Below are 24,134 nucleotides of genomic sequence, written 5' to 3' on the forward strand. Positions count from 1 at the left end.
AAAAAATCTTATAGCAATGAATCAAATGAATAAGAGTGATGAGGTGTCAATTCATTGTTTTTCTCCATCTAATGACATACCTCCGTGAATGTAAAGCAACTAAGGACAGGCAGATTCAAGCAGAAAAAATGACAATAATACAGCCATGTCAGGCATTTCCTGTCAAGTTATACAACAGTTTCAAGAAAAGCCATCTCAGACTCCACAAGACCATCCAACACATTAAATTCAATCAGACCTGTAAAATAAATGATGTAACTCTTAGTTACATTACAGAATGTAACATAGCAATATATTGTATCTACCACATAATATGATTATTGTATGTATAAAAAGGAACATATATTACAGGCCACTGAAGATGCTTCTCAAGTAAAAGAAGCAAAATGCGTGTGGTAATAAACAAACTGACTTCAATTAGTTGCATAGACCGAATATACCTCAGAGTATGCATGTAATAATCAAGTTTTTGACATGCAGTTTGTCAGCCAGTACAGTCGTGATGAAGAACAGTACAATGTTTATGGTTGCTTTTCCTGGTTTCATCAGTGCCTTGTGGCAAACAAATTGTTGCACACCATTCAGTTATAATGTTTTTTTTAGAATTTCTAAATCAACAGTTATGAAAGTCCAGTGTAATCAAAGAAAGAAGGCATCATTTTCTTGTAAATGCTTCTCCAACAAATCACTGTTATTGGTTTTTGGTTGATCTTGGAACATGCAAACAACTGACTGCTGCTTAGCTTCTAGCTCGTACAAATATAATCAAGTCTCCTCTCCTGTTATAATGTTGTATACAGATTTTTCATTTCATTTGTGAAATTTGTTGATCATTTCATTACACCAATTGACAAATGTGTTTTTCAGCATGGTCAAATTGTGTAGCATCCAACAGTTACAAATCTGTAAACAAAGATTTCCACAGCCATTCTGACTGTCAGTAAAATTCTTTTGGATATGTGACTGCATTGTCAATATGTTAAATTCTCTGACATTTTGGCCACTGTTGCAAATGACATTCCTCTTGGTGCTGTGCTGACTGCTGAATGAAAAAAAATTACATTCTTATATACTAGAGAAAAATTGTACTTATACTAAGGATGAGCAGGAAGGGTGTCAGACATTCGTTATTGGTGTTTGCTTTGTTTCTAGTCATTAGTGGAAACAGGTGAATGAGCAACAGGCAACAGTTGCGAAGTAGTGCTGTTTAATAGCTGCCTGTTGCTGGCTAAGGTGTGCCAGTACTCTGTGTACCTACACCCATCATAGTCTTATGTGCCTCTGTGGGTTGTTCTGAGAATGCTGTTGTCCCATAGTGCTGTTACTGCTGGCAATCAAGATGCTGGGTTGGAAGTCCAAACCTTTCTTCTCTGTTCATGTTGGTATGTCACTTAGCCAATTCTGTTGCCTCTCAAATCTTCCATGCCAAGGTAAGTGGCTGTTTGGCCAGTACACAGGCTTCTTGAAATATTATCTGTTTGTCTGACTCATCATCATGTTCTGCCATTGCTGCATTGGTGTGCTGTCTCAGATGAACATATCTTTCACATTCAGTTATCCATCTCACCTACATACAATAGCCTACACTCACAGCTGATTTTGTAGACTGCTGCAATATTTAGCTTGTCAGTTGCATTTTTCATTGGCCAAGAACATCTTTTATTTTGTTGCAGCTCCAGAAAACTGAGCTAATACCAGATCTGCAAAGAATTTTGTCCACACTTTGAGCCCATGCATGAATATTAATAGAGATGTATTTTGTAGTTCCTTCTGCTATTTTGTATTACCTTCATCCTGTGTTGGTATGATTTTATCTATCTTCTTCAGCTCATAACCACTGACTCTAAAAGCAGACCAGAGGTTTCTTAGTTTCTCTGTTAGATGTACATCGTCATTCATTCTCCAGGCTCTCTTTGTTAAAGTGTGCAGCGACTGTGTGCATAGGGCAATGTTGGGAAGAGGAATGTAATTACCTGTCAGAGCTAGGGGATTTTCTGTACACTCTGTGGCCAAGCTTACCATCTAGGTTTCAGTAAACTTCCATGTTGAGGAAAGGCCGCTCTTCGATACCCATGGTATCTAATACAGGGGTGCCTCATGAACTTCACTACTGTGGGTGCGTAAACTTGTTGTATTATGTTGAAATTTGAAGTCACGAGTACACTAGCAGAGTAGTTTTTTGCTAGGCACTTTTCTTATGCCTTAACAATTATGTCAAAGGGCTTTTGAACACATCATTAGCAAATGCAACCAGTTCTGAAGTTATTAGTGACATATGCATTTCCCTATTGTGTGTTTGTGGAGAATTACACTTTTTAACCTTTCCACAGTGTATTATGTTGTTCATGTGTAAATGACAAAAGTTTCAAGCCATTAGTTTTTTTCTTTGAAAATTCCTTTCCTTGTGCTTACCAATTATGCAGTGTTTTTAACTGTTTTGTCATTTGAGAATTGGTCTTATTTCACACTCAACTAACATTTTATATTTTGGGAAACAAAACCCTGATTATAATTTTTAAATTTCCAGCGCCCTACCTTGTCTTTCTTACTAGGAGCTAAAGGCCTAAATTTTTACTTTTCAAGCATTATAATTAGGCTCCAAATCAAGATTTTTTTATTGTCAAATTTTAAAAGCAGTTCTGGCCAAAGGCTCCTGGACCCCCCTCCCATATTCTTTTGTCCCCATTATTGATAGCTTCTTTCCATGCTTGGCATCTCTTAAAACACCCTGGGGAAGCCATTTGCTACAGTAGCCGAAATGTAGGAGAATTTTACATATTGATAATGTGGTCACAAACCCTGAGAATTTTATTGACAGGAACAAATCTGTTACACAGTTAAATATATGCAGAATGCAGTGTATTGTAGTCTTAAATATGCCTATGGCTGTTTATACTTTGAGTAAAATCGCATATGAAACTTCATCCATCATTTAGCTTGTGTAGGATTGCCACCTTTGGCAAGTCAAAAGTTGGGACCTGCCACATTTGACTAGCTAGAAGTTGGGACACTTAAAAATAGAAGGTAGCACTTCATCTATTAAATATGCAATTCTTTCTAACATTCTGATAGATACTATTAATGCCATCACATGAATTCAAATGTGTCTCACCATTTCCATGGTGCTTGTTTCCATCTTATGACCATTATAATCTGCGTTTCATCTAGTTTGTCTAAATTGGTAGCTTTCCCTGTATTATGTACATGGAATCAAACTGTGTGATTTCTCTCTGTAAAGATGACACTTTGAGTTGCAGACAGGCACAATGAAACTACTGTTTTTCATTGTACCTGTCTGCAATTCATCGTGTCATCTTTATAGTAAATAACAATCCTACCTTTTCATAATGTTGTTGACATTTCAACCTGTGCTTCCCGTTGCATGATTTCTCTGTTTTCCTGGCACCTGTAATACATACTGCATCACTGCAACCTGCATGATCATGCATGCTTCTTCCCTCAGTGTAGGGCTGATTATAATGATCCAAATATTCAGTGCTTAGTGTGTATTCTTCAATGAAAAACAAAAAGATAGTATGTGTTCCCTTTATATCTGTTCACATGTTTTGCTAATATTAGTCGATGTTGTTGCTAGAATCTAGCAAGTGTCTCTGTACTACTAAACTTGAGCTACTGATAATTAATGAGGTATTGATTGTTGTTGAATATGTCTATACACTACATGTAGCTGTTAAGGGCATCAGGTGCATATTTTTGTTTGAATGGACTTCACCTACCCATCACAAAAAGTGCTCATTGTATGATTCATGTGACATACAGTAACAAAGGACTGGATCATTTTGTTTCTGATTATATAAAAAAAATTTCCAGATTCTAATTTTACTTGTCCTAGTGCAATACTCAGATATTTTATTGACCATGGAAGCAAAACATTAATAATAATACACATATCCAGAATTGACAGAATATAGCTGTGACATTACACTGTGTTCTCTGGTACTGTAAAGACAGGGTAACATGGGACAGTAACTATAGTCAGTCTTTACTGCAAGCACTATTGAATGATAATAAAACTAGTCTTATTTGAGCCTTCTGTCAACTCAGTACATAAAACTATAATTCAGACAACATGAGAGAACTAAAATGATGATTTCCATTGACATTGGATCCCACATGTACATTCAATAAACTCCCAGAACGAATTTTTCACTCTGCAGTGGTGTCTATGTTAATATCAAACTTCCTGGCTGATTAAAACTGTGTACCAGACTGAGACTCTGCTAGGAAATTTCATATCAGCACACACTCAAGCAAATAGATTAAATGTTTCAAAACCTTGGATTACAAATGGAATAAAAGTATCTTGCAAAACAAAAAGAAGACCGTACTTAATGTCAAGGGAAAATAATGACTACAGAGCTAAATCACATTACAAGTTATGTTGTAAAATTCTAAACAAAGTAATCAGAACCTAAAAATGTATATATTTTCAAGAAAAAATAAATGCCTTTAATAACAAGATAAAAACTATATTGAACATAGTAAAAAGCGAAACAGGAAAAACTAATCAGGCAAATGAGGAAGTTATGTTAAATGTAAATAATGAGTTCATTAGAGATACCTCCAAAATTGCAGACACTTTCAACAACTTTTTCCTTTCAGTAGCAGACAACTTAGGTTTGCACAGTTCCTCAGAAGACAGCTTAGAATGTTGAAAAAATGCATTTCCGCAGAATTTTGACAAAATTCAACTATATCCTATCTCACCAAAAGAGATTTCTAATATTATTAGCTCTCTTAAAAACAAAGGCTCCAATGGTTATGATTAAATCAGCACTACCATAATTAAATGTTCCTCCTCAGAACTTTGTGACATACTGAGTTACTTATGTAATGAATCCCTTCACAGTGATACTTTCCCAGATAGGCTTAAATATGCTATTGTCAAACCATTACACAAAAAAGGAGACAAATCACCAGTGGAAAACTTCTGTCCCATTTCATTATTGGCAATATTTTCAAAAGTGGTTCAAAGGGTTATGTACAATAGGCTTTATAAACACTTAGTACAGAAAAATATTCCCATCCACAGTCAGTTTGGATTTCGGAAGGGATTGTCAACTGATCAAGCTATATTCACTTTTACAGATGTTATATTAGAATCAATAAATCAAACGTTGTTACCACTTGGCATATTCTCTGATCTGGCATGATATCCTTATACAAAAGTTAAAATATTATGAGATAACAGGAGTAGCAGGCTCATGGTTCTCATCCTATATTTTTAATAGAAAACAGTGTGTCTCTGTATCAGGCTTACCACATAACAATAGTCATTCAAAATATGAAACCATCAGACAAGGGGTGCCCCAAGGCTCTATTTTAGGTCCCTTGTTGTTCCTATTTATTATATTAACGACCTTCCATATGCAGTGTCACAAAATGCAAATTTTGCCTTATTTGCAGATGATACAAGTATTGGTATAAAAAACAGTACCTGTGATCTCACTGAGCAATCAGCTAATGAAATATTTGTAAATATCAATGGGTGGTTAACAGCAAATGGATTGTCACTGAATTTTGACAAGACCCAATACATACAGTTTAGTACCTCATAAAGAATACCTGACCCTATAAGTATAATGTATTCAAACCATGAAATTAAAGCTGTAGACAGTGTCAAATTCTTTGGGCTACAAATTGACCACAACCTAAATTGGAAAACTCACACTCTAGACTTATTGAAACAGCTTAGTTCAGCTGCATTTGCAGTATAAATGATAGCAGAAATAGGTGATCTAAAAATGAAGAGGTTAGTTTATTCGGCCTACTTCCATTCACTAATGAGTAATGGAATCACATTTTGGGGAAACTCCTCTTACAAAGAGAACATTTTCAAAATTCAGAAATGAGTCATTAGAATTATATCTCGTGTCAGTCCTAGATCAACATGCAGAGACCTCTTTAAGAAATTTGGTATTCTAACCACTACTTCTCAGTATATATACTCATTGATGTCCTTTGTCATTTCCAACATGTCTCTTTATAAACAAAATAGTGCAAAACATGATTACAATACCAGAACCATAAACAATCTGTATAAGGACTATAAAAGCTTAACATTAGTACAAAAAGGAGTCAAGTACATGGATTCAATAACTTACCAGAGCATATCAAAGGTCTTGGAAGTGATAAAAATCGGTTTCAGAGTGAATTAAAGAACTTCTTGTTGGCCAACTCCTTCTACTCCATCAATTAATATCTTCATAGGGATTGTAGCTCATAACTCTCTCTGCATTAGAATTGTACAATATCCATGTACCTAAGAAAAAAAATTGACTCTTTCCACATCCCAGAGACTCCTCCCCAAGGGATCCATGGGAAACCATAAATGTAATGTAATGTAACACTCCTCTTCAGAGTGTAAAGACATGTCTTTACATATCCTTTCTTCCAGAAGTGCTAGTCCTGGAAGATTCATGGGAAAGTTTTACAGGAGAACTTCTGTGAAGTTTGGAAAGTAGAAGATAAGGTACCGGCAGAAGTAAAACTGTGAGGATGGGTCACGAGTCATGCTTAGGTGGCTCAGTTGGTAGAGCACTTGCACATGAAAGGTGAAGGTCCTGGGTTCAAGTCTTGGTTTGGCACACAGTTTTAATCCGCTAGGAAATTTCATATCATGCACACTCAACAGCAGAACCAAAAATTCGTTCTGGATACAACCCGCAGGCTGTCTTGTCCTATGTCCTTTCTTCCAGGAGTGCAAGTTTTGCAGAAATTGTGTGAAGTTTGGGAGGTAGGAGATGAGATACCAGTGGCAGTAAAGCTGTGAGGACAGGTCATAAGTTATGCTTGGGTAGCTCATAAACCACTTGCCCACAAAAGGAAAAGGCCTTGAGTTTGGATCTGGCACACAATTTTAATCTGCCAGAAAGATTCATACTATAAGTGCTTTTATTTGCCCTTTCTCCATGTATATATCATAGGGAAAAAATGAAAATAGATTTAGAAATTACAGAAAAAAGGCAACTGGTGATACTTGGTAGGGACATCAGGCATGCATGCAGTGGTATGCCATATGTATCATAGAAGGAAAGAACTCAAAAAGTTTGTCTCCTTCTCAAAGATTTTTGTGGTCTGTTTGTAATTCCTTGTACAGCTTATCCTTGTACACTGAAATGTAAATTTTCTTTGCAGCTTGACTATAGCAATGGAGCTATGGGAGATCCATTCCAAAATGATGATACTGATGATGACGATGATGAAGCAGGTCACAAATCACCTCCACCGGATATTCATCACCTCACTATGGCTGAACAAGTTGATGAAATCATTGATCACAGCATAGAAATTGAAAGCAATAAAAGGATGAGAGATGCTAATGTTAATGCATGGACACTACATTTTAAGGACAACTCTATGGAAAAGAAGGTATATCAGGTTAAACATGCAAAATCGTTGTTGTAATGAATAGATAAATGGAAATTCTGATACTACTTAAATGCATATTTATCCACAGTTGTGGACATTCAGCCCCAAGTTTGATACAGAATTTGGTCCCAGATGTACTGGTAGGAAATGGGTAATTATGGCTGCTGTTGTAATTAAATCCTATCAGAAGACAGAAGAAAAGATGAGTATATGACATGAGAAAATGAAATGTAGACAGCATTGAAATATAAAGATGTGAAGAAGCAGATGTTAAAAATAAACATGCAAAAAGATAGTGAAAAATTATAAACTGAGTCATAGACTAGGACGTCTTGGGAAATACTGTCACACAGCTACTATTTCTCAAATATGTAAAATAAACATTCATTTTTTTGTTTACATAAGTATAGTCATTGTGATAGAAGAAATGACAGGAGGACTGACACATACAGAGAAAACAGAAATGTAATCTTCAACTTTTTCAACTTTGCTTGTGCATTAATGCTCCCCATTTCATTTCAGTCACTGTTTGGTGCACTTGTCATGGTAATTTACTACAAAAACAATCTTATTTAACACAAAAATTCATATATTTTCTTTCCATTTTTCTCATGATGTTTTCACCATGAAATAATTTTAGTTGTACTTATAACTGCACATTTTTTGCAATCTGATTATCACATGTTTTGAAATATGTTTCTCATTTTCAGATCTGTTAACCATATCATACAAAGTATCACATTATTGACATTTGCATATGATTATACCATTATAAAATTATGAGACATAAATTCTGGATCATAGTAACCTCTAGGAGGCAAAATGGCAACCCTACTACTGATAGACATACTTTTATGTGTGTCTGCCAGCAGGACTGACATTTTGTATTCTGAAGATCACTATTGACAAGCCGCTCTGTCTCATAAATATGTAGTTTTCTCAGGAGTATTTTTCTTATAATCATATGTTCTACCTAATGAGTGCATGGGACCTTCACTCTAGCAGAATGCAATTGAACGACAAAACAGTATTGATATAGACAATATGCACTAGACTCTCGCTAATACGGCCCTCGGTAGTCCAGCCTTTCAATAATCCAGCACACTTTCAGCTTCTATACGTTCAACCTGAAATGACACCTACAATAATGAAATTTCATCTGCAACAATGTTGTTGGTTAATTATAATGTTCAACATTTCTGTAAACTTTGAAACTGTGGCTTCCCTTACGAATCTTTATCATGGCTTCTAAAGGCAAACATGCTATGCTAGACCTCAAGCAGAAACTCAAAATTAGATATAAACTGAACTAAGGTCCTTCACAGAAAACCATTGTTGCTGGGAACAGTGTTGGACAAGCAATTATTTATGACCATACTTCAGCAGAAGAGAGGTAATCATAAGCTCACAGGAAAGTCATGATGAAACTGATAAAGAAGTGGACATAGGAGGAGAGAACATGAGGATATCTCAAACTGCTGGTGCTGAAGCTGAAGACGTCTTGCTGTAGTACATTATGCAACAATCAGAAACATAGCAGGACCTATGAAATGATTGTAAAGCCATTGTGTGATAAAGCATAATACCGTCACATATCATCACGGAGACAACTAAAACTTTGGGACATGTTTCATAGTGAATGTCGAGTGATACTTATATTCATGTATACACTCAAGGACTAAGTTTTTTTGTAAAAATGAATGTATCCTTTGATTTGATAAAGTACAATCCCTATGTGTTTACATTAAATTTTAGACACTCTCAAAAATCTGTCACTTCCACTAATCCGGCACTCATATGTGCGAGGAATGGTTGGTTTAGCAAGAGTCTAGTGTATAACCTCAGAACAAGGAATAGTGATGTCTGTTATATGTTTAGTGTTTAAGCCATTTGGTTTTTGGACTGCCTGTGGTTAGATGCCCATGTGTGATCTTGTTTCATTCAATAGCAGGAAAACAGTATTCACATTGTACACCCAGTTTGTGTTTCATTCCGCACTAGTCAAGCTGTGGATTATCTTCAAGTGCATATCATATGTAGTCACATATGACAAAGTCTACTTGTATCATACAGTTAAGATGTCTGGAGGTGGCAAATATGTATTGAAATCAGCAATGAAGGGATTATAAAAGTGAGCTGCATTGGCTGTAAATGAAATTATGCTAAGTGCAAGTTTAGTTTGGCTCTCCCAACATTTATCCATTGCCTTTACAGTCTCCTGTGATATGTCTTTCTTCACATTTCTTTTTCTCTTGTTTCTCTTTATTTGCTTTATTCTTTTCCCCCTACCAACTTTTTCACATTTCACCCCTTCTGCAACCACATATTGCCAATTGAAAGATCTCACGTTTGATTTATGATTTACTGTCAGTCCATTATTAATACTCAGGCTTTTGACACTTTATCTCTTGTAGTATGCCCCACTTTGACATCATGAGCAGCTCCTTTTCCAGTACTTTCTTTTATCTCCTGCCTGCTTTCTTCCCCCCAGTAATGAGACTGCTTTTAAAATTCAAGCATTATTATTTAATGTACATTTTCCAACTTCATGCTCTAATATTGTTGCTCCTGTACCAATTAGGTGCTTCCTTTCTGTCTTAGAGCATCATACTGGTTGTTTTACTCTTAGGTATGGATCATAATATATACTATCTGCTGATGTTATGGAGCTATTTAGATAAAATGTATATGTATTTTTATCATTCAGATTTATTTATCTTACCTTGTGAACAGTAAATGTATTCTAAATATCATAGATTGATTTTGAAAAATATATCCAAGAAAAATAAGGTGCATTGTGTTAATTACAGAGAAAACAGTAGTGTCTTGAAAATATGTACCGAGTTCTTATGTTGTTGTTGTTGTGGTCTTCACTCCTGAGACTGGTTTGATGCAGCTCTCCATGCTACTCTATCCTGCGCAAGATTCTTCATCTCCCAGTACCTACTGCAACCTACATCCTTCTGAATCTGTTTAGTGTATTCATCTCTTGGTCTCCCTCTGCAATTTTTACCCTCCACGCTGCCCTCCAATACTAAAACTAATAATAATTCATCAGCTGGAGGTACATCTAAAATTTATTGGGTGATAGAATTGTCATCTGGTGCACGAGATTGTTTGCAGTTGTGCGATATGTCTAGTGTGCTCATGAGATTTGACGTCCACATGTTTGAATCCTTGACAAATTTAATTTGTTGCCAGTTCATCTGCAGAATGCTTCATTAGCTATGTACTTTCCAATGAAAAGGCTAGACTTTTTTGGGTATGACATGTTTGATAACGTCTCATGAGTAACAAATTACACTGACAATCAATATACAATGTGCACTGCTTGGTAGGTCCTTAGATAAACAATGAAAATTTCATAGCTCAGCTACTTTTCCATGTCTATAGCATATTGTTTGTTGTTGTTATTGTTATTGTTGTTGTGGTCTTCAGGTTTCCAAGCTAGCCTGTCTGTGCAAGAAGTATCCAACATAGTACGCACAAGTCCACTTACTGTCCAAGCCAGAAAATATTTCTGCAGGTAACTGCATAAGTCTCCATATTCACACCATGACTCACCCAGAAAAAATAAGAAGAAATTTGTTTGATGTTTTAAATCTTGTTCTCTGTGGGCAGTTGTTGTTGCTATTTTCCAAAATGTGAAACCTTGTGGTTTGAAAATCTAAGACCAATTCCAGTTCATTTATTGAAAGAATCATAAGCTAGATGTGCAGTTGCTTTGAATTAAAGTTCTTTTTAATGTGTAATGCTATAATGGGAGTAATCACTCACTGTGCATAAGAACTACTAATCAGTGGCTGGACACATTTTAAATATATTGACGACTATGTCAGCTACCAAATTAAGCTGCATTTGGTAACACTCTGGGCTGATATTCAGAGGGATGCCAATTCAAATCAATGTCCAGCCACACAGAGTTGGGTTTTCCATAACGTCCATAAATCACTTATAATGATTCCCTTCACCATCCTTTACTGATACCAGCTTGTGCTCCATATCTGGTGACCTCCTTGTCTACATTCCGTTTTTGTAGCTCACCTAACAAATTTCTGGTTGTCCTGATGAAGAATGCAAATTTGCTACCCGAGCTATGGGCTTGCCTAATGAGTAAGGTAGCACAATTGCAAGATACTGCCTTTGCATTAAGGACAGTGGTTCAACTTTCCATACAGCCATCCCATTTCAGATTTCTTCTGGTTTTCATAAATCGCTGAAGGCAAATCTCATATTGGTTTCTTTGCAAAGGACATGATTGATTCCCTTCCCTGTTCTTCCCCAAGCTGTGCTAGTGCTCCAGTTCTATTGACCCCATCTGTGATTAGATGTTCAACCCTACTCTTCCTTCCATCTTCCTTTTTGTCCTTCTTCATACCATTGTTTACTTTCTACCCAGGATTTCCCATTATTGCACTAGTAATTCTTAACAGTGCAGGTCATTCATAGTTGTTACTTTTCTGTTTGATATTAGAAATATAAGGCTGTACTGTTGGTCCACTTTGAAGCAATCATCTATTTCTGTGTTGGAAGATGTCTACAGGTGTAGAACATAACCAAAGCTATGTTCAGAGAGGCAGAGACATAACTGATTTAAGACTACGACAGCTTTCAAGACAATTATTTTAGAATTATGAAACGTTTATTGTGCTGCTTGCATATGATGACTTTTATGGAGACCAAACAACAGCACATGGTGGAAAGATACGCAGAGGAGTCCAAACTTAAACAAATATAATGTAATTCATGTACTAAGATCCAATATTGTTTGACTATGCGATCAATGATCAGTGGTTGGAATCTGTCACAAACTGCAGGTATCTAGGAATTTGTGTCTGGATCAGTATAAAATGGAACTACTTTATTGGAAGAATGTTAAGGAAGCGTGGTTCACTTGTGAAAAAGGTCACTTATAAGACCCTTATTTGACCAATTAATGACTATTTTTCATCAGTGTGGGAGCCTTATGGAGTTGGTTTAATGGAAGAGTTGGAAAGATTGAATGAAGTGTTGCATAGTTCATCACATATTTTGTTCACACATCTTACAGAAATTCAGCCTGTCGTCAAAGACATCACCTGGCTGCATTCCCATAGGTTGTTTGAGGATTTTGTATGCAGAAGAAACTCAAGCTTCACATCATGGGATTGTTTACTCACTATGAGTGTGCCACTGAACTGCTCAACAAACTGCAGTGGAGATGTTGCAAAGCAAATAACATGCAGTGTGGAGAGTTTTACACTCAAAATTCTAAGTGGCCACATTCCAAATGAGTCAACAAAAATATAGACTCTACAAAATACATTCATGTAATGATCACAACACCAAAACCAAAGAAACTTGCACTTATTCAGAGGGGCTACTGACTGGTTTTCTTCCTTCATACCATCCATGGGTGGAACAGAATGGCAGTAAATGAAACTAGAACAGTATGAACTATCTGATTCAAACCTTATGGTGGCTTATGGAGTATGGATATAGCTATAAATGTAGATTTCCAATATGTATACAAATTTTGCCAAACAGTAGTAAAATTAACTCTATATTGGGTTGTGTGAAATATTGGTACAATCCCCCTTCCCCCCTTCCTCAATTTTTGTTTAATATTTAATCTGCTTAACATTGTTTGAACTCAATCAGTATTTGATGTTGAACTGCCATTTACTTTAACCTAGCATAATACTTAACAGTGAGAAAGTAATGTAAGAAAATAAGGACATTTTACTGTATGTTTGCTAAGAACAGATATAAATATTGTTTTAGCATTGTTGACCAGACCAATTGGAGACTTGTAGCCCAGAGCTGAGTGGAGAATCTGAATCAGTAGCTCAGGCATTTCTGTGACCATGTAGACTGCAGATACCTCAATTTGCACCATAGGTTGGTCAGGTATCTGGTTCTGCTTAATAGGTCCTTTATATATGGGAGGTGGCTGCATGGGTAGCTGCGGCTTTGGGAGTGAACTGGGCGGTTTTTTAGGTTAGACAGTCTTGAGAGACAACAAAAATGTTATCATTCTCAAAGAGTACAGGTTAAATGATGGATAAGGTTAGACCTAAGGTCTGTAGGTATGGTAGTAGTAAATTGTTGTATCTGTTGGGAAAGAACCAGAGCTGAAAAAACCATAAATAGAAACCATTAAAGGTACTGAAAGCTGGCTAAATCCTGAGATAAGTTCTGCCTAAATTTTTACAAAGTACTTGCAGTCTTCAGAAAGGATAGATTAAATACAGTTGGTGAACAGTTCAAAGACATCTTGAGTCTCTTTTAAAATAGGTACAACACTCATACAGTTATACTTGGTGACTTTAATGTACCCTATTTTTGGTGAAAATACTTGTTTTAACCTGGTGTTAGGCATAAAACACCATCCGGAATTGTACTAAAGGCTTTTCCCAAAAATTATTTTGAACAATTGGTTCAGGAGCCTATGCAAATTGTAAATGGTTGCAAAAGCATACTTACCCCATACCAACAAATAATCCTGAGAAAATGGACAATATTGCGAAAGATACTGAGATTAGTGACCACTAGATCATTGTAGGGAGACTAACTACCATAACATCCAAACCCACCAAAACTAAACATAAAATACGTCTATTTAAAACAGCAGTTAAAAATTCCCTTGACATCTTCTTAAGGAGCAGTCTTCATTCCTTCCTAACTAACTACATAAGTGTAGACCAGATGTGTCTTAAATTCAGAGAAATAGTATCAATAACAATTGTGAGATATAACCAAATAAATTAATAAAATGGTACTGATCCCCATGCTACACAAAACTGGCGAGAACACTATTGCAGGAGCAACAGAAAAAGCATGTAAAATTCAAAAGAATGCAAAATCTCACAAGATTGATGATGTTTTACTGAAGCTCAAAACTTTGCACCAACTTCAAAATTAGATGCTTTTAATAGCCTCCATAACAATACTCTCTCTCAAAATCTGGCAGAAAATACAAAAAGATTCTGGTCAAATGTAAAGTACGCCAGTGGCAGACACAATCAATACCTTCAGTGTGCAATATCTACATTCAGTGTGCAATATCAGTGGTAATGCTACCCATGACAGTGCCACTAAAACATAGTTACTGAATATGGATTTTCAAAATTTTCAAAATTTCTTCACCAAGTTGATATTCCAGAATTTGAATCAAGAACTATTGCCAACTTGAATAACATGGAAGTAGATATCCTCATTGTAAAGAAACAACTCAAATCACTTAATGAAGGCAAGTATTCTGGTTCAGATTGTGTGCCATTAGATTCCTTTCAGAGTATGCTGTTATAATAGCTCCATACTTAGCAATCATATATAACCACTTGCTTGATGAAAGATCGTTACCCAAAGACTGGAAAGTTGCACAGATCACACCAATACCAAAGAAAGGAAGTATGAGTAATCCGATGAATTATAGACCCATAGTGCTAATGTCAATTTGGTGTAGGATTTTGGAATTTACACTGTGTTCGAACCTTATGAATTAGCTCAAAGGTAATAGTCACTTGACACATAGCATGGATCATAAAATATCATTTGTGTGAAACATAACTAACTCTTTATTTACACAAAGTAATGAGTACTTTCAACAGGGGATCTCAGACTGATTACATATTTATAGATTTCCAGAAGACTTTTTATACCATTCCTCACAAGCTGCTTCTAATCAAATTGCACCTCTAGGGAGTACCATCTCAGTTGTGCAATTAGATTCATGATTTTCTGTCAGAAGGGTCACATTTCATACTAATTGACCGAAAGCCATCAGGTACAGCAAAAGTGAGATCTGGCATTCCCCAAGGGTGTATTATAAACCCTCTGCTATTTCTAATCTATATAAATAATTATAAGACTGAGCTGCCATCATAGATTGTTTGCAGATGGAACTGTCATTCACTGCCTAGTATAAAGTCATAAGAAGGTCAAAACCAATTGCAAAATGATTTACACAAGGTATCTGTATTGTGTGAAAAGTTGCAGTTGAACCAAAATAATGAAAAATGTGAGGTAATCCATGTGACTACTTAAAGGAATCCATGGAATTTGATTACAAGATAAATCACACTAATCTAGAGGTTGTCAATTCAACTATATACCTAGGGATAACAGTTACGAACAATTTAAACTGGAACGTCACATAGAAAATGTTATGGGGAGTGCATACCAATTATTGTGTTTTATTGGCAGTACACTTAGAAGATGAAACAAATCAACTAAAGAGACTACCTACACTGTGCATACCTGTCCTCAGGTAGATTAGTGCTGTGCAGTATGGGGTTCGTACCAGATAGCATTGATGGAGGACATAAAAAAGTATAAGAAGGGAAGTTTATTTTGTACTATCATGAAACAGGGAGGGAGTACCATAGATATAGGTGAATTGGATAGCAACAGAGGCATTTTTCATTGTGATGAGATCTTTTCATGGAATTCCAATCTCCAACTTTCTCCTCCGAATGTGAAAATATTTTGTTGATGCTCATCTACATTGGGAGAATAGATCATCTTAATAAAACAAGAGAAATCAGAGCTCATTCAGAAACATATAAATGTTCATTTTTCCCATGTGTGGTTTGAGGGTGGAATGGTAGAGAAATAGTGTGAAAGTGGTTTGATGAACCATTGGCCAGGCACTAAAGTGTGAATTGCAGAGTAATTATGTAGATGTAGATGAACTACATATATGTTGTATTTAGTAGTTTACTGTAAACTGCGTGTCAAAGTGTGTGAGCAGCTCTGCTTAGCTGAAATCTTAACAAAATGTGTGGTCTACTTAATGTCTAATATGATTCTAGCATTAGGCTGGTAGCCTGATTTTCTAGCAGACCAGCATTGTTATTTTATTTTTTTTTTAGTTATTACTTTAAATTTAATCATTGAAGTGCAGTAGGCAATAATAACAAAAGAAATTGGTTTCAGTTTTGTCAACTGCGGGAAGATATGTTCAAATCCAACATGCTGTGCTGCTTCATAATATGGATCTTTGTTGTTATATGCCAAGCTATTATCTTGCCAAGGTAAGCTCTACAGATTCTGAAAATTTGCATTATGTTTTACCAACATATGTGTACTAGAAATAGTTACCAGAGGTTAGGCCTCATAAACCTGATAAGCAGGAGTTGGGGGGGGGGGGGGGGGTTACAATATTCACAAGGCATAGAGACCTATTCCAAATAAAAGCAACACCAACTAGTGTAAAATGTCAGATGGCTGATGATGATAATGATTAGATATGTTGTTGTACACATATAGGGATATTTCCGGTTTTACAAATAGTTTTTAGCTGCATTACAGAGATGGCAATTCCAAAATTTCATTTATTTTTATAAGGCTCTAGTGAAGGACACCTGTGTATGCCATGGAGATGAATAGTTTCATTCCTAAGGAATTTCCTTGAAAGTCTTTATTAAAGCTCATTGGAAGCATTTTCCATTACAAAGTGATTGCTAAATTTCTTCTGTATAACTTGTTTCATTTGATATGTTTGCTTTGTAGCAATAAAGCCATTAACAACTGCCTTAATTTTGCCATGTCTTCTGTTCACAGTTCGGTGGTACTGATAATGACACTGTCAGTGACTACTTTTCTGCTAACCTGTGCACTCGTCCTCGTAATGGCTGAGGAATTTCAGCAGCTACCTGTTGTCCTGCAGACAATGTCCAGTGTCCTCGTGCATCACCGTAACAGACGCACTGCCTTCATATGTGGTGTTGTCGCCCTTATGGCAGTCACTGCATCTGTCAGTCTGGTTAGAACAACAAATTTCTCCTTCACTTTTATTTTCAAGTTAAATATATTTATGCTGCATACTATAAATTAAAATGGTCAGGCATCAAGACAAAAGGTGAAACATTTCAAGGAAAACAGTTACTCATGAAAAGAACGTGTTACATCCAACTGGAAGAAAGGACATGTACGATAGTCACCATAGAGAACAGTTTGTTCAAGAAGTAAACACTTGGATCCAAATACACACACACACACACACACACACACACACACACACACACACACACACACACAAATACAAACAAATCTGCATTGTATGGTGACAGCAAGATAGCCAAATTAGATCATTAAGAAAATTGAAGGATCGGTAGGTAACATCTGTTGAAGAGTCTAAAGGTGTAGGTAATAGACTGTTTCTCATGCAGTGGAAGGAAGAAGTACATTCTAAATTAGGTGCATTTCGAAACACGAGAAAAATTGTGCAGTAAATGGATATAATTGGTAGTTATTTTGACCTGATGGATAGTTTATTAGGGAACATGCAAATAAAATATGCAAATTTATGACATGGAAGTAAGGCTAGATTTTAATGTTCCTCCAAAATCAAGGTTATAGTAAGTGCTAACTCAAATACAAGAAATAAGTTAAATCTTGTGGAAGAAACTATTTATGTGTTTCTGAAATGATATAGGAAAACTAAACAGACTCTAAATCATGATCTTTGATTGCAGAATTAGTTATCGTGCAAATCCAGTATGCCCAAACATTTGCCACGTTAGTCAGTCTTGAGAAGACAGTTGAGGGTATAAAGCCATTAGTAAAGCTGATAGAGTATATTGAAGAGGAAGCTAAGAATCTTGAGATCAGCTTATCCCAGAGTATGATAGTAAATGCTGATAGTTTTTTTACTGTAAAAAATGGAAGTGCTGTTAAGTGCTAACCATTTTGACATTGGTGAAAATTTCGAGCAATCTGTTGCAAGATGAAAAACAGTATAGAGGAAGCAATCCTAGTACTATGATAATCATCACATTAGTGTCCTATGGTGGGACGCACAGCTGGAAATTCAGCTGTTTTTTCATAAGACATAATGGTGCCAAGCTATACGGTTTCAGTCACTTTGTCATTCATTCCTTTCCTCCATTCATTCATTCATTCATTCATCATGTTCCATAGATCCCCTCAAGAATGAGAGAATTCAGGGATGTGGAATGAGTTAAGGTATACATAAATGAAATGTTTGAAAGTATACTAAAATTTGATACAGTAAGGATGGCAACAGTCTTAATGTAAGTATCATTGCTTGTTAGTAGGTTTAATGTGAACAGAAGTGTGGAGCTGACGGTCAGTAAGAATTAGGTCGACATCAAGGAAGGTGGCGTGGTATTCAGAATAGGCCCATTTGAAATTTAACTGGGAGAATGTGTTGGAGACTGTAGGAATTTTAACTTGTCAGCCTCACCGTGAGTCCATATGCCAAAGATATCATCTAAACCAAGCCAGGGGCTGAAAGCTTATGGATCCCAGGAAAGCCCCCTCCGACCAACCCAGGAAAAGGTTGACATAGGAAGGAACCATTCCAGTTCCCATGACCATGCCCCAGATCTATTTCTATGCCTGCCCCTCAAAGGTAAAGTAGTTGTTGGTAAGTATAGAGTCAGTTAAGCTGAGAGGAAGAATGTCACAGGTTTGGAATCAAGTGGGTGTTGGTTGTGGTAATGTTCATCAGCAGACAGACTATGTACATGAAGGACAAACGAGTCATGTGATGGGTATGGGATGGCCACAGATTTCAGACAGTCTAGGAAATGGTTGGTGTCTTTAACATAGTCTTTGTAGGTGTGATCAACGAAAGCAGATATATACTGATCAGCCAGAAAATTATGACCATGGACCTGCTATTGATATAAACCCATCCAGGTGATAGCACCGTCCCCTGGCAAGGGATGACTGCTAGTCAGACACGCTCACTGTGCAGGTAGTATCAGGGAGCATGCTGTCCGTGTGTAGAATGGGGCCGGCCGGGGTGGCCGAGCAGTTCTAGGCACTACAGTCTGGAACCGGCAACTGCTACGGTCGCAGGTTCGAATCCTGCCTCGAGCATGGATGTGTGTGATGTCCTTAGGTTAGTTAGGTTTAAGTAGTTCTAAGTTATAGGGGACTGATGACCATGGAAGTTAAGTCCCATAGTGCTCATAGCCATTTGAACCATTTTGTAGAATGGGAAAGGCACACAATCTATATGAGTTTGACCAAGGACAGATTGTGAGGGCCTGGACGCTCGGTACAGCATTTCGGAAACTGCACAACTTGTTGGGTGTTCAAGAAGTGCTGTGGTGAGTGTCTTCAACACACGGTGAAACTAAGGTGAAACTATGTCCAGACAATGTAGGGTTGGGTGGCCACCCATATTACAGATGTCAGACATCGTAGGCTGAGCAGACTGGTAAAACAGGGCAGGCAATGAACTGTGGTGGAACTAACGTCATACTTTTAACACAGGGCAGAGTAAAAGTGTGTCAGAACAGACAGTGCACTGGCCACTACGAAGGGTGGTCCTTCCCACCTAGTGACCCATGCATGTGCCAATGTTAACACCATGACATTGGCAATTATGATCGAAGTGGACAAGTGACCATCAGCACTAAACATTGGTGCTGTGGCAGAGTGTTGCATGGTGGGAAGTATCCTGATATCTTCTTCATCATATGATGGCTGGGTGTGGGTCCATTGTTTTCCAGGGAACAGCTCTTTGAAATCTATATTGCAGGACAAAGAGAAGCTGGCAGCGGCTCCATCATGCTCTGGGGAACATTCACATGGGCATCCATGAGTCCAATGGAGCTCATGCAAAGCACTGTGGTGGCCAAGGAGTATCGTACACTTGTACAGACCGTATACACCCCTTCACGACAATCATGTTTCCCAACGACTGTGGTAATCCTTAACGAGATGATGCACCATACCACAAGGCCAGGAGTGTGATGGAGGTAACTCAGGAAGGGAGAGTGCCTTACATGAGAGGTTAAGAACACTGTAAAGTTGTGGGTGGTGATCATGAGTTATCATTGCTCTTGGAGGCAGCAGTAAAGCCTAGCAGATTTTCAGAACGTTGGCCAAGCTATATTTTCTATTTCTGTCCCTCTCTAGGTCCCTAAACAGCTGTACCAGTAACTATCACTCCTCTTCTATAAACTAAGCATTGTCAGTAATCTCTGTCTTGCATAATTACTGTATGTACTACCTCTAAGCTCTCAGGTTTTCAAGTTTCGTTTAGTGCAGCCTCCCACAATCAATCTTTCCTTCTAATCCTTTATGGCAAATCTCTGGGTGACTTTCCCAAACTCTCCCCATTTCCTATTCCTTGCTAGTTCTGTTTCTTTCAGCCCTCTTCCTTCCCCTTCAAATCATACTGCAGAAGATGGAGTCACTGGCTTTGAAAGCTTGCAAATTTCCTTGATCTACATGTGTATGTACTCTCCTGCTGCCGTTTGCTGAGAAGATTTTTCATCTGTCCAGTTACATTATAGAAATTTAATCTTATACTGTGTTATCATTAAACTATCGCTCTACTGCTTAGTGCTATTCAAATGTGTGCTGTCTAAATTTAATCCAGTAAATTAGAAATAAATTGGCGATATGTCAGCTTTCTTTTCATCCATTTCAGCACTTTAACGCTGATAGTTTTGTAAAGTTTAAGGACTGGTAATTGGCTCCAAATGCAGCAGATATGAATTTTAATGACAGCACAGTTACTTTGGGTTATGTGAAAGGATACTGGAAACTGCAGGATATTTGTGTTGTAGCAAGAGCAAACACAATGTATGGAACACAGTACTTTATAGAGCAACAAGTAAGATAGTAGTACATAGTAAGGCCACTATATATCTCCTATTGATAGCTTAATACAGGGTGTATACGACCCGGGACAACCGGGAGATCCGGGAAAAACCTGGGAATTTTTTCATCTGGGGAGAAAACCGGGAAAGACCCGGGAATTTTTTAGAATTGTGTATGAGTAGAACCTTCTCCCGCTTCCGGTTACAGAAATGTGGCTGTTGGCTGAATAGAATAGAATATTTTTATTAGCCTTTCAGTATTTTTCATACAATTGGCTTCGTCAAAGTTTACAGAGGGTTTTAGTTTCAGTGCTGTGTAAGCATTCGCAGCAAGCAGCTAGATGCAACCGGGAAAAATTTTACTGCTGCGCCCAAGCTGCCACCGGATTCACACATGCGCAGCAGGCCCAGTACTCCGGAGGGGGGGGGGGGGGGGGCCAAATTGAGGGAAAAAACAGAGTTTCACAAAGCGACTAGCGTACAGCGCACGTTAGTCTATCGATTATTCATATGACTTCGAAACACATCCCTGTCAGTTTTTTAAATTTTTTGAACACATTCTAAGTTGATTTCTGAATGAATTGTAAGTTGATTTGTGAATGCATCCATAGTGTACATCATGTCTGTCTCAGGGGAATCCTCGTCGCATGTAGAAACAAACTTTCCTATAGACAAAAGGGGATATACGAGCTGAGCGGAGTAAGGCCGAACGGATGAATGACAACCGTTGTCTGATTGTGTGGTTTATTGGGTTTGCGAATGATGAGCGTTGTTATAATTACTAGCTAAATCCATAGATTCAGACTACAGGAGTGGAAATAAACGAATAACAGGTAAGAAAGATTACGTATTACCTTCTCAGTGTATCTAAGAAAATGAAATTTTGACAGAAAATTTTTGGCTAGTTCACTATACTAGTAAGGGCTAGTTGTATAGTTCCCGGCTAGCAGCCGCTTTTAATTCTATTCTGGAAGAAGCACGGAAACGCGTTGTACGAACATGTAGCAACGCCTAACCGGAGAATAATCGTGGGATAACTAAACCGGTGATTCTGGCAGAGTTAGTGGAGTTAACCTGCGAATAAGCTTTGACATTGGCAGGAATAGTTACAGAATTAATGATAACAAGACTGTTTGTTAGAACGAGGAAGGAGAAGAAATGGGGACATCACATAAATTATGGAACAACATGACGATTCCAATTTTGTTTAAAAATTTCATACTACTACTTTTCAATCTCATACTAGAGAAATTAGAGAGTATGATTGAAGTGTGAAACTATTTCCTAATGTAAGGCTTTTTGTTTGTAGTAGGCCTAAGGTCCATGAACCATGGACCTTGCAGTTGGTGGGGAGGCTTGTGTGCCTCAGCGGTACAGATAGCCGTACCGTAGGTGCAACCACAACGGAGGGGTATCTGTTGAGAGGCCAGACAAATGTGTGGTTCCTGAAGAGGGGCAGCAGCCTTTTCAGTAGTTGCAGGGGCATCAGTCTGGATGATTGACTGATCTGGCCTTGTAACACTAACAAAAAGGGCCTTGCTGTGCTGGTACTGCGAACGGTTGAAAGCAAGGGGAAACTACAGCCGTAATTTTTCCCGAGGGCATGCAGTTCTACTGTATGTTTAATGATGATGGCATCCTCTTGGGTAAAATATTCCGGAGGTAAAATAGTCCCCCATTCGGATCTCCAGGTGGGGACTACTCATGAGGACGTCGTTATCAGGAGAAAGAAAACTGGCATTCTACGGATCGGAGCGTGGAATGTCAGATTCCTTAATCGGGCAGGTAGGTTAGAAAATTTAAAAAGGGAAATGGATAGGTTAAAGTTAGATATAGTGGGAATTAGTGAAGTTTGGTGGCAGGAGGAACAAGACTTTTGGTCATGCGAATACAGGGTTATAAATACAAAGTCAAATAGGGGTAATGCAGGAGTAGGTTTAATAATGAATAAAAAAATAGGAATGCAGGTAAGCTACTACAAACAGCATAGTGAACGCATTATTGTGGCCAAGATAGACACAAAGCCCACACCTACTACAGTACTACAAGTTTATATGCCAACTAGCTCTGCAGATGACGAAGAAATTGAAGAAATGTATGATTAAATAAAAGAAATTATGCAGATAGTAAAGGGAGACGAAAATTTAATAGTCATGGGTGACTGGAATTTGGTAGTAGGAAAAGGGAGAGAAGGAAACGTAGTAGGTGAATATGGATTGGGGGTAAGAAATGAAAGAGGAAGCCGCCTGGTAGAATTTTGCACAGAGCACAACTTAATCATAGCTAACACTTGGTTCAAGAATCATGAAAGAAGGTTGTATACATGGAAGAATCCAGGAGATACTGACAGGTTTCAGATAGATTATATAATGGTAAGACAGAGATTTAGGAACCAGGTTTTAAATTGTAAGACATTTCCAGGGGCAGATGTGGACTCTGACCACAATCTGTTGGTTATGAACTGTAGAGTAAAACTGAAGAAACTGCAAAAAGGTGGGAATTTAAGGAGATGGGACCTGGATAAACTGACTAAACCAGAGGTTGTACAGAGTTTCAGGGAGAGCGTAAGGGAACAATTGACAGGAATGGGGGAAAGAAATACAGTAGAAGAAGAATGGGTAGCTCTGAGGGATGAAGTAGTGAAGGCAGCAGAGGATCAACTAGGTAAAAAGACGAGGGCTAGTAGAAATCCTTTGGTAACAGAAGAAATATTGAATTTAATTGATGAAAGGAGAAAATATAAAAATGCAGTAAATGAAGCAGGTAAAAATGAATACAAAAGTCTCAAAAATGAGATCGACAGGAAGTGCAAAATGGCGAAGCAGGGATGGCTAGAGGACAAATGTAAGGATGTAGAGGCTTATCTCACTAGGGGTAAGATAGATACTGCCTACAGGAAAATTAAAGAGACCTTTGGAGAAAGGAGAACCACTTGTATGAATATCAAGAGCTCAGATGGAAACCCAGTTCTAAGCAAAGAAGGGAAAGCAGAAAGGTGGAAGGAGTATATAGTGGGTCTATACAAGGGCAATGTATTTGAGGACAATATTATGGAAATGGAAGAGGATGTAGATGAAGATGAAATGGGAGATATGATACCGTGTGAAGAGTTTGACAGAGCACTGAAAGACCCGAGTCGAAACAAGGCCCCGGGTGTAGATAACATTCCATTAG

The 24,134-nt window shown here is 37.5% G+C and overlaps 1 protein-coding gene across 2 annotated transcripts in view; it reads left to right on the forward strand.

The window, feature by feature from the left end:
- Positions 1 to 24,134, forward strand: part of LOC126235920 (adenylyl cyclase 78C-like) — a 751,097-nt gene that overhangs the window by 655,053 nt on the left and 71,910 nt on the right. For both annotated transcript variants that reach the window (XM_049944876.1, XM_049944877.1), the window contains exons 12-14: positions 7,159 to 7,392; positions 16,312 to 16,409; positions 16,939 to 17,140. In XM_049944876.1, the coding sequence (XP_049800833.1) occupies positions 7,159 to 7,392; positions 16,312 to 16,409; positions 16,939 to 17,140 (534 nt within the window). The remainder of the gene's footprint in view (positions 1 to 7,158; positions 7,393 to 16,311; positions 16,410 to 16,938; positions 17,141 to 24,134) is intronic.

Source organism: Schistocerca nitens, chromosome 2, assembly GCF_023898315.1.
Source record: "Schistocerca nitens isolate TAMUIC-IGC-003100 chromosome 2, iqSchNite1.1, whole genome shotgun sequence".
NCBI lineage: Eukaryota > Metazoa > Arthropoda > Insecta > Orthoptera > Acrididae > Schistocerca > Schistocerca nitens.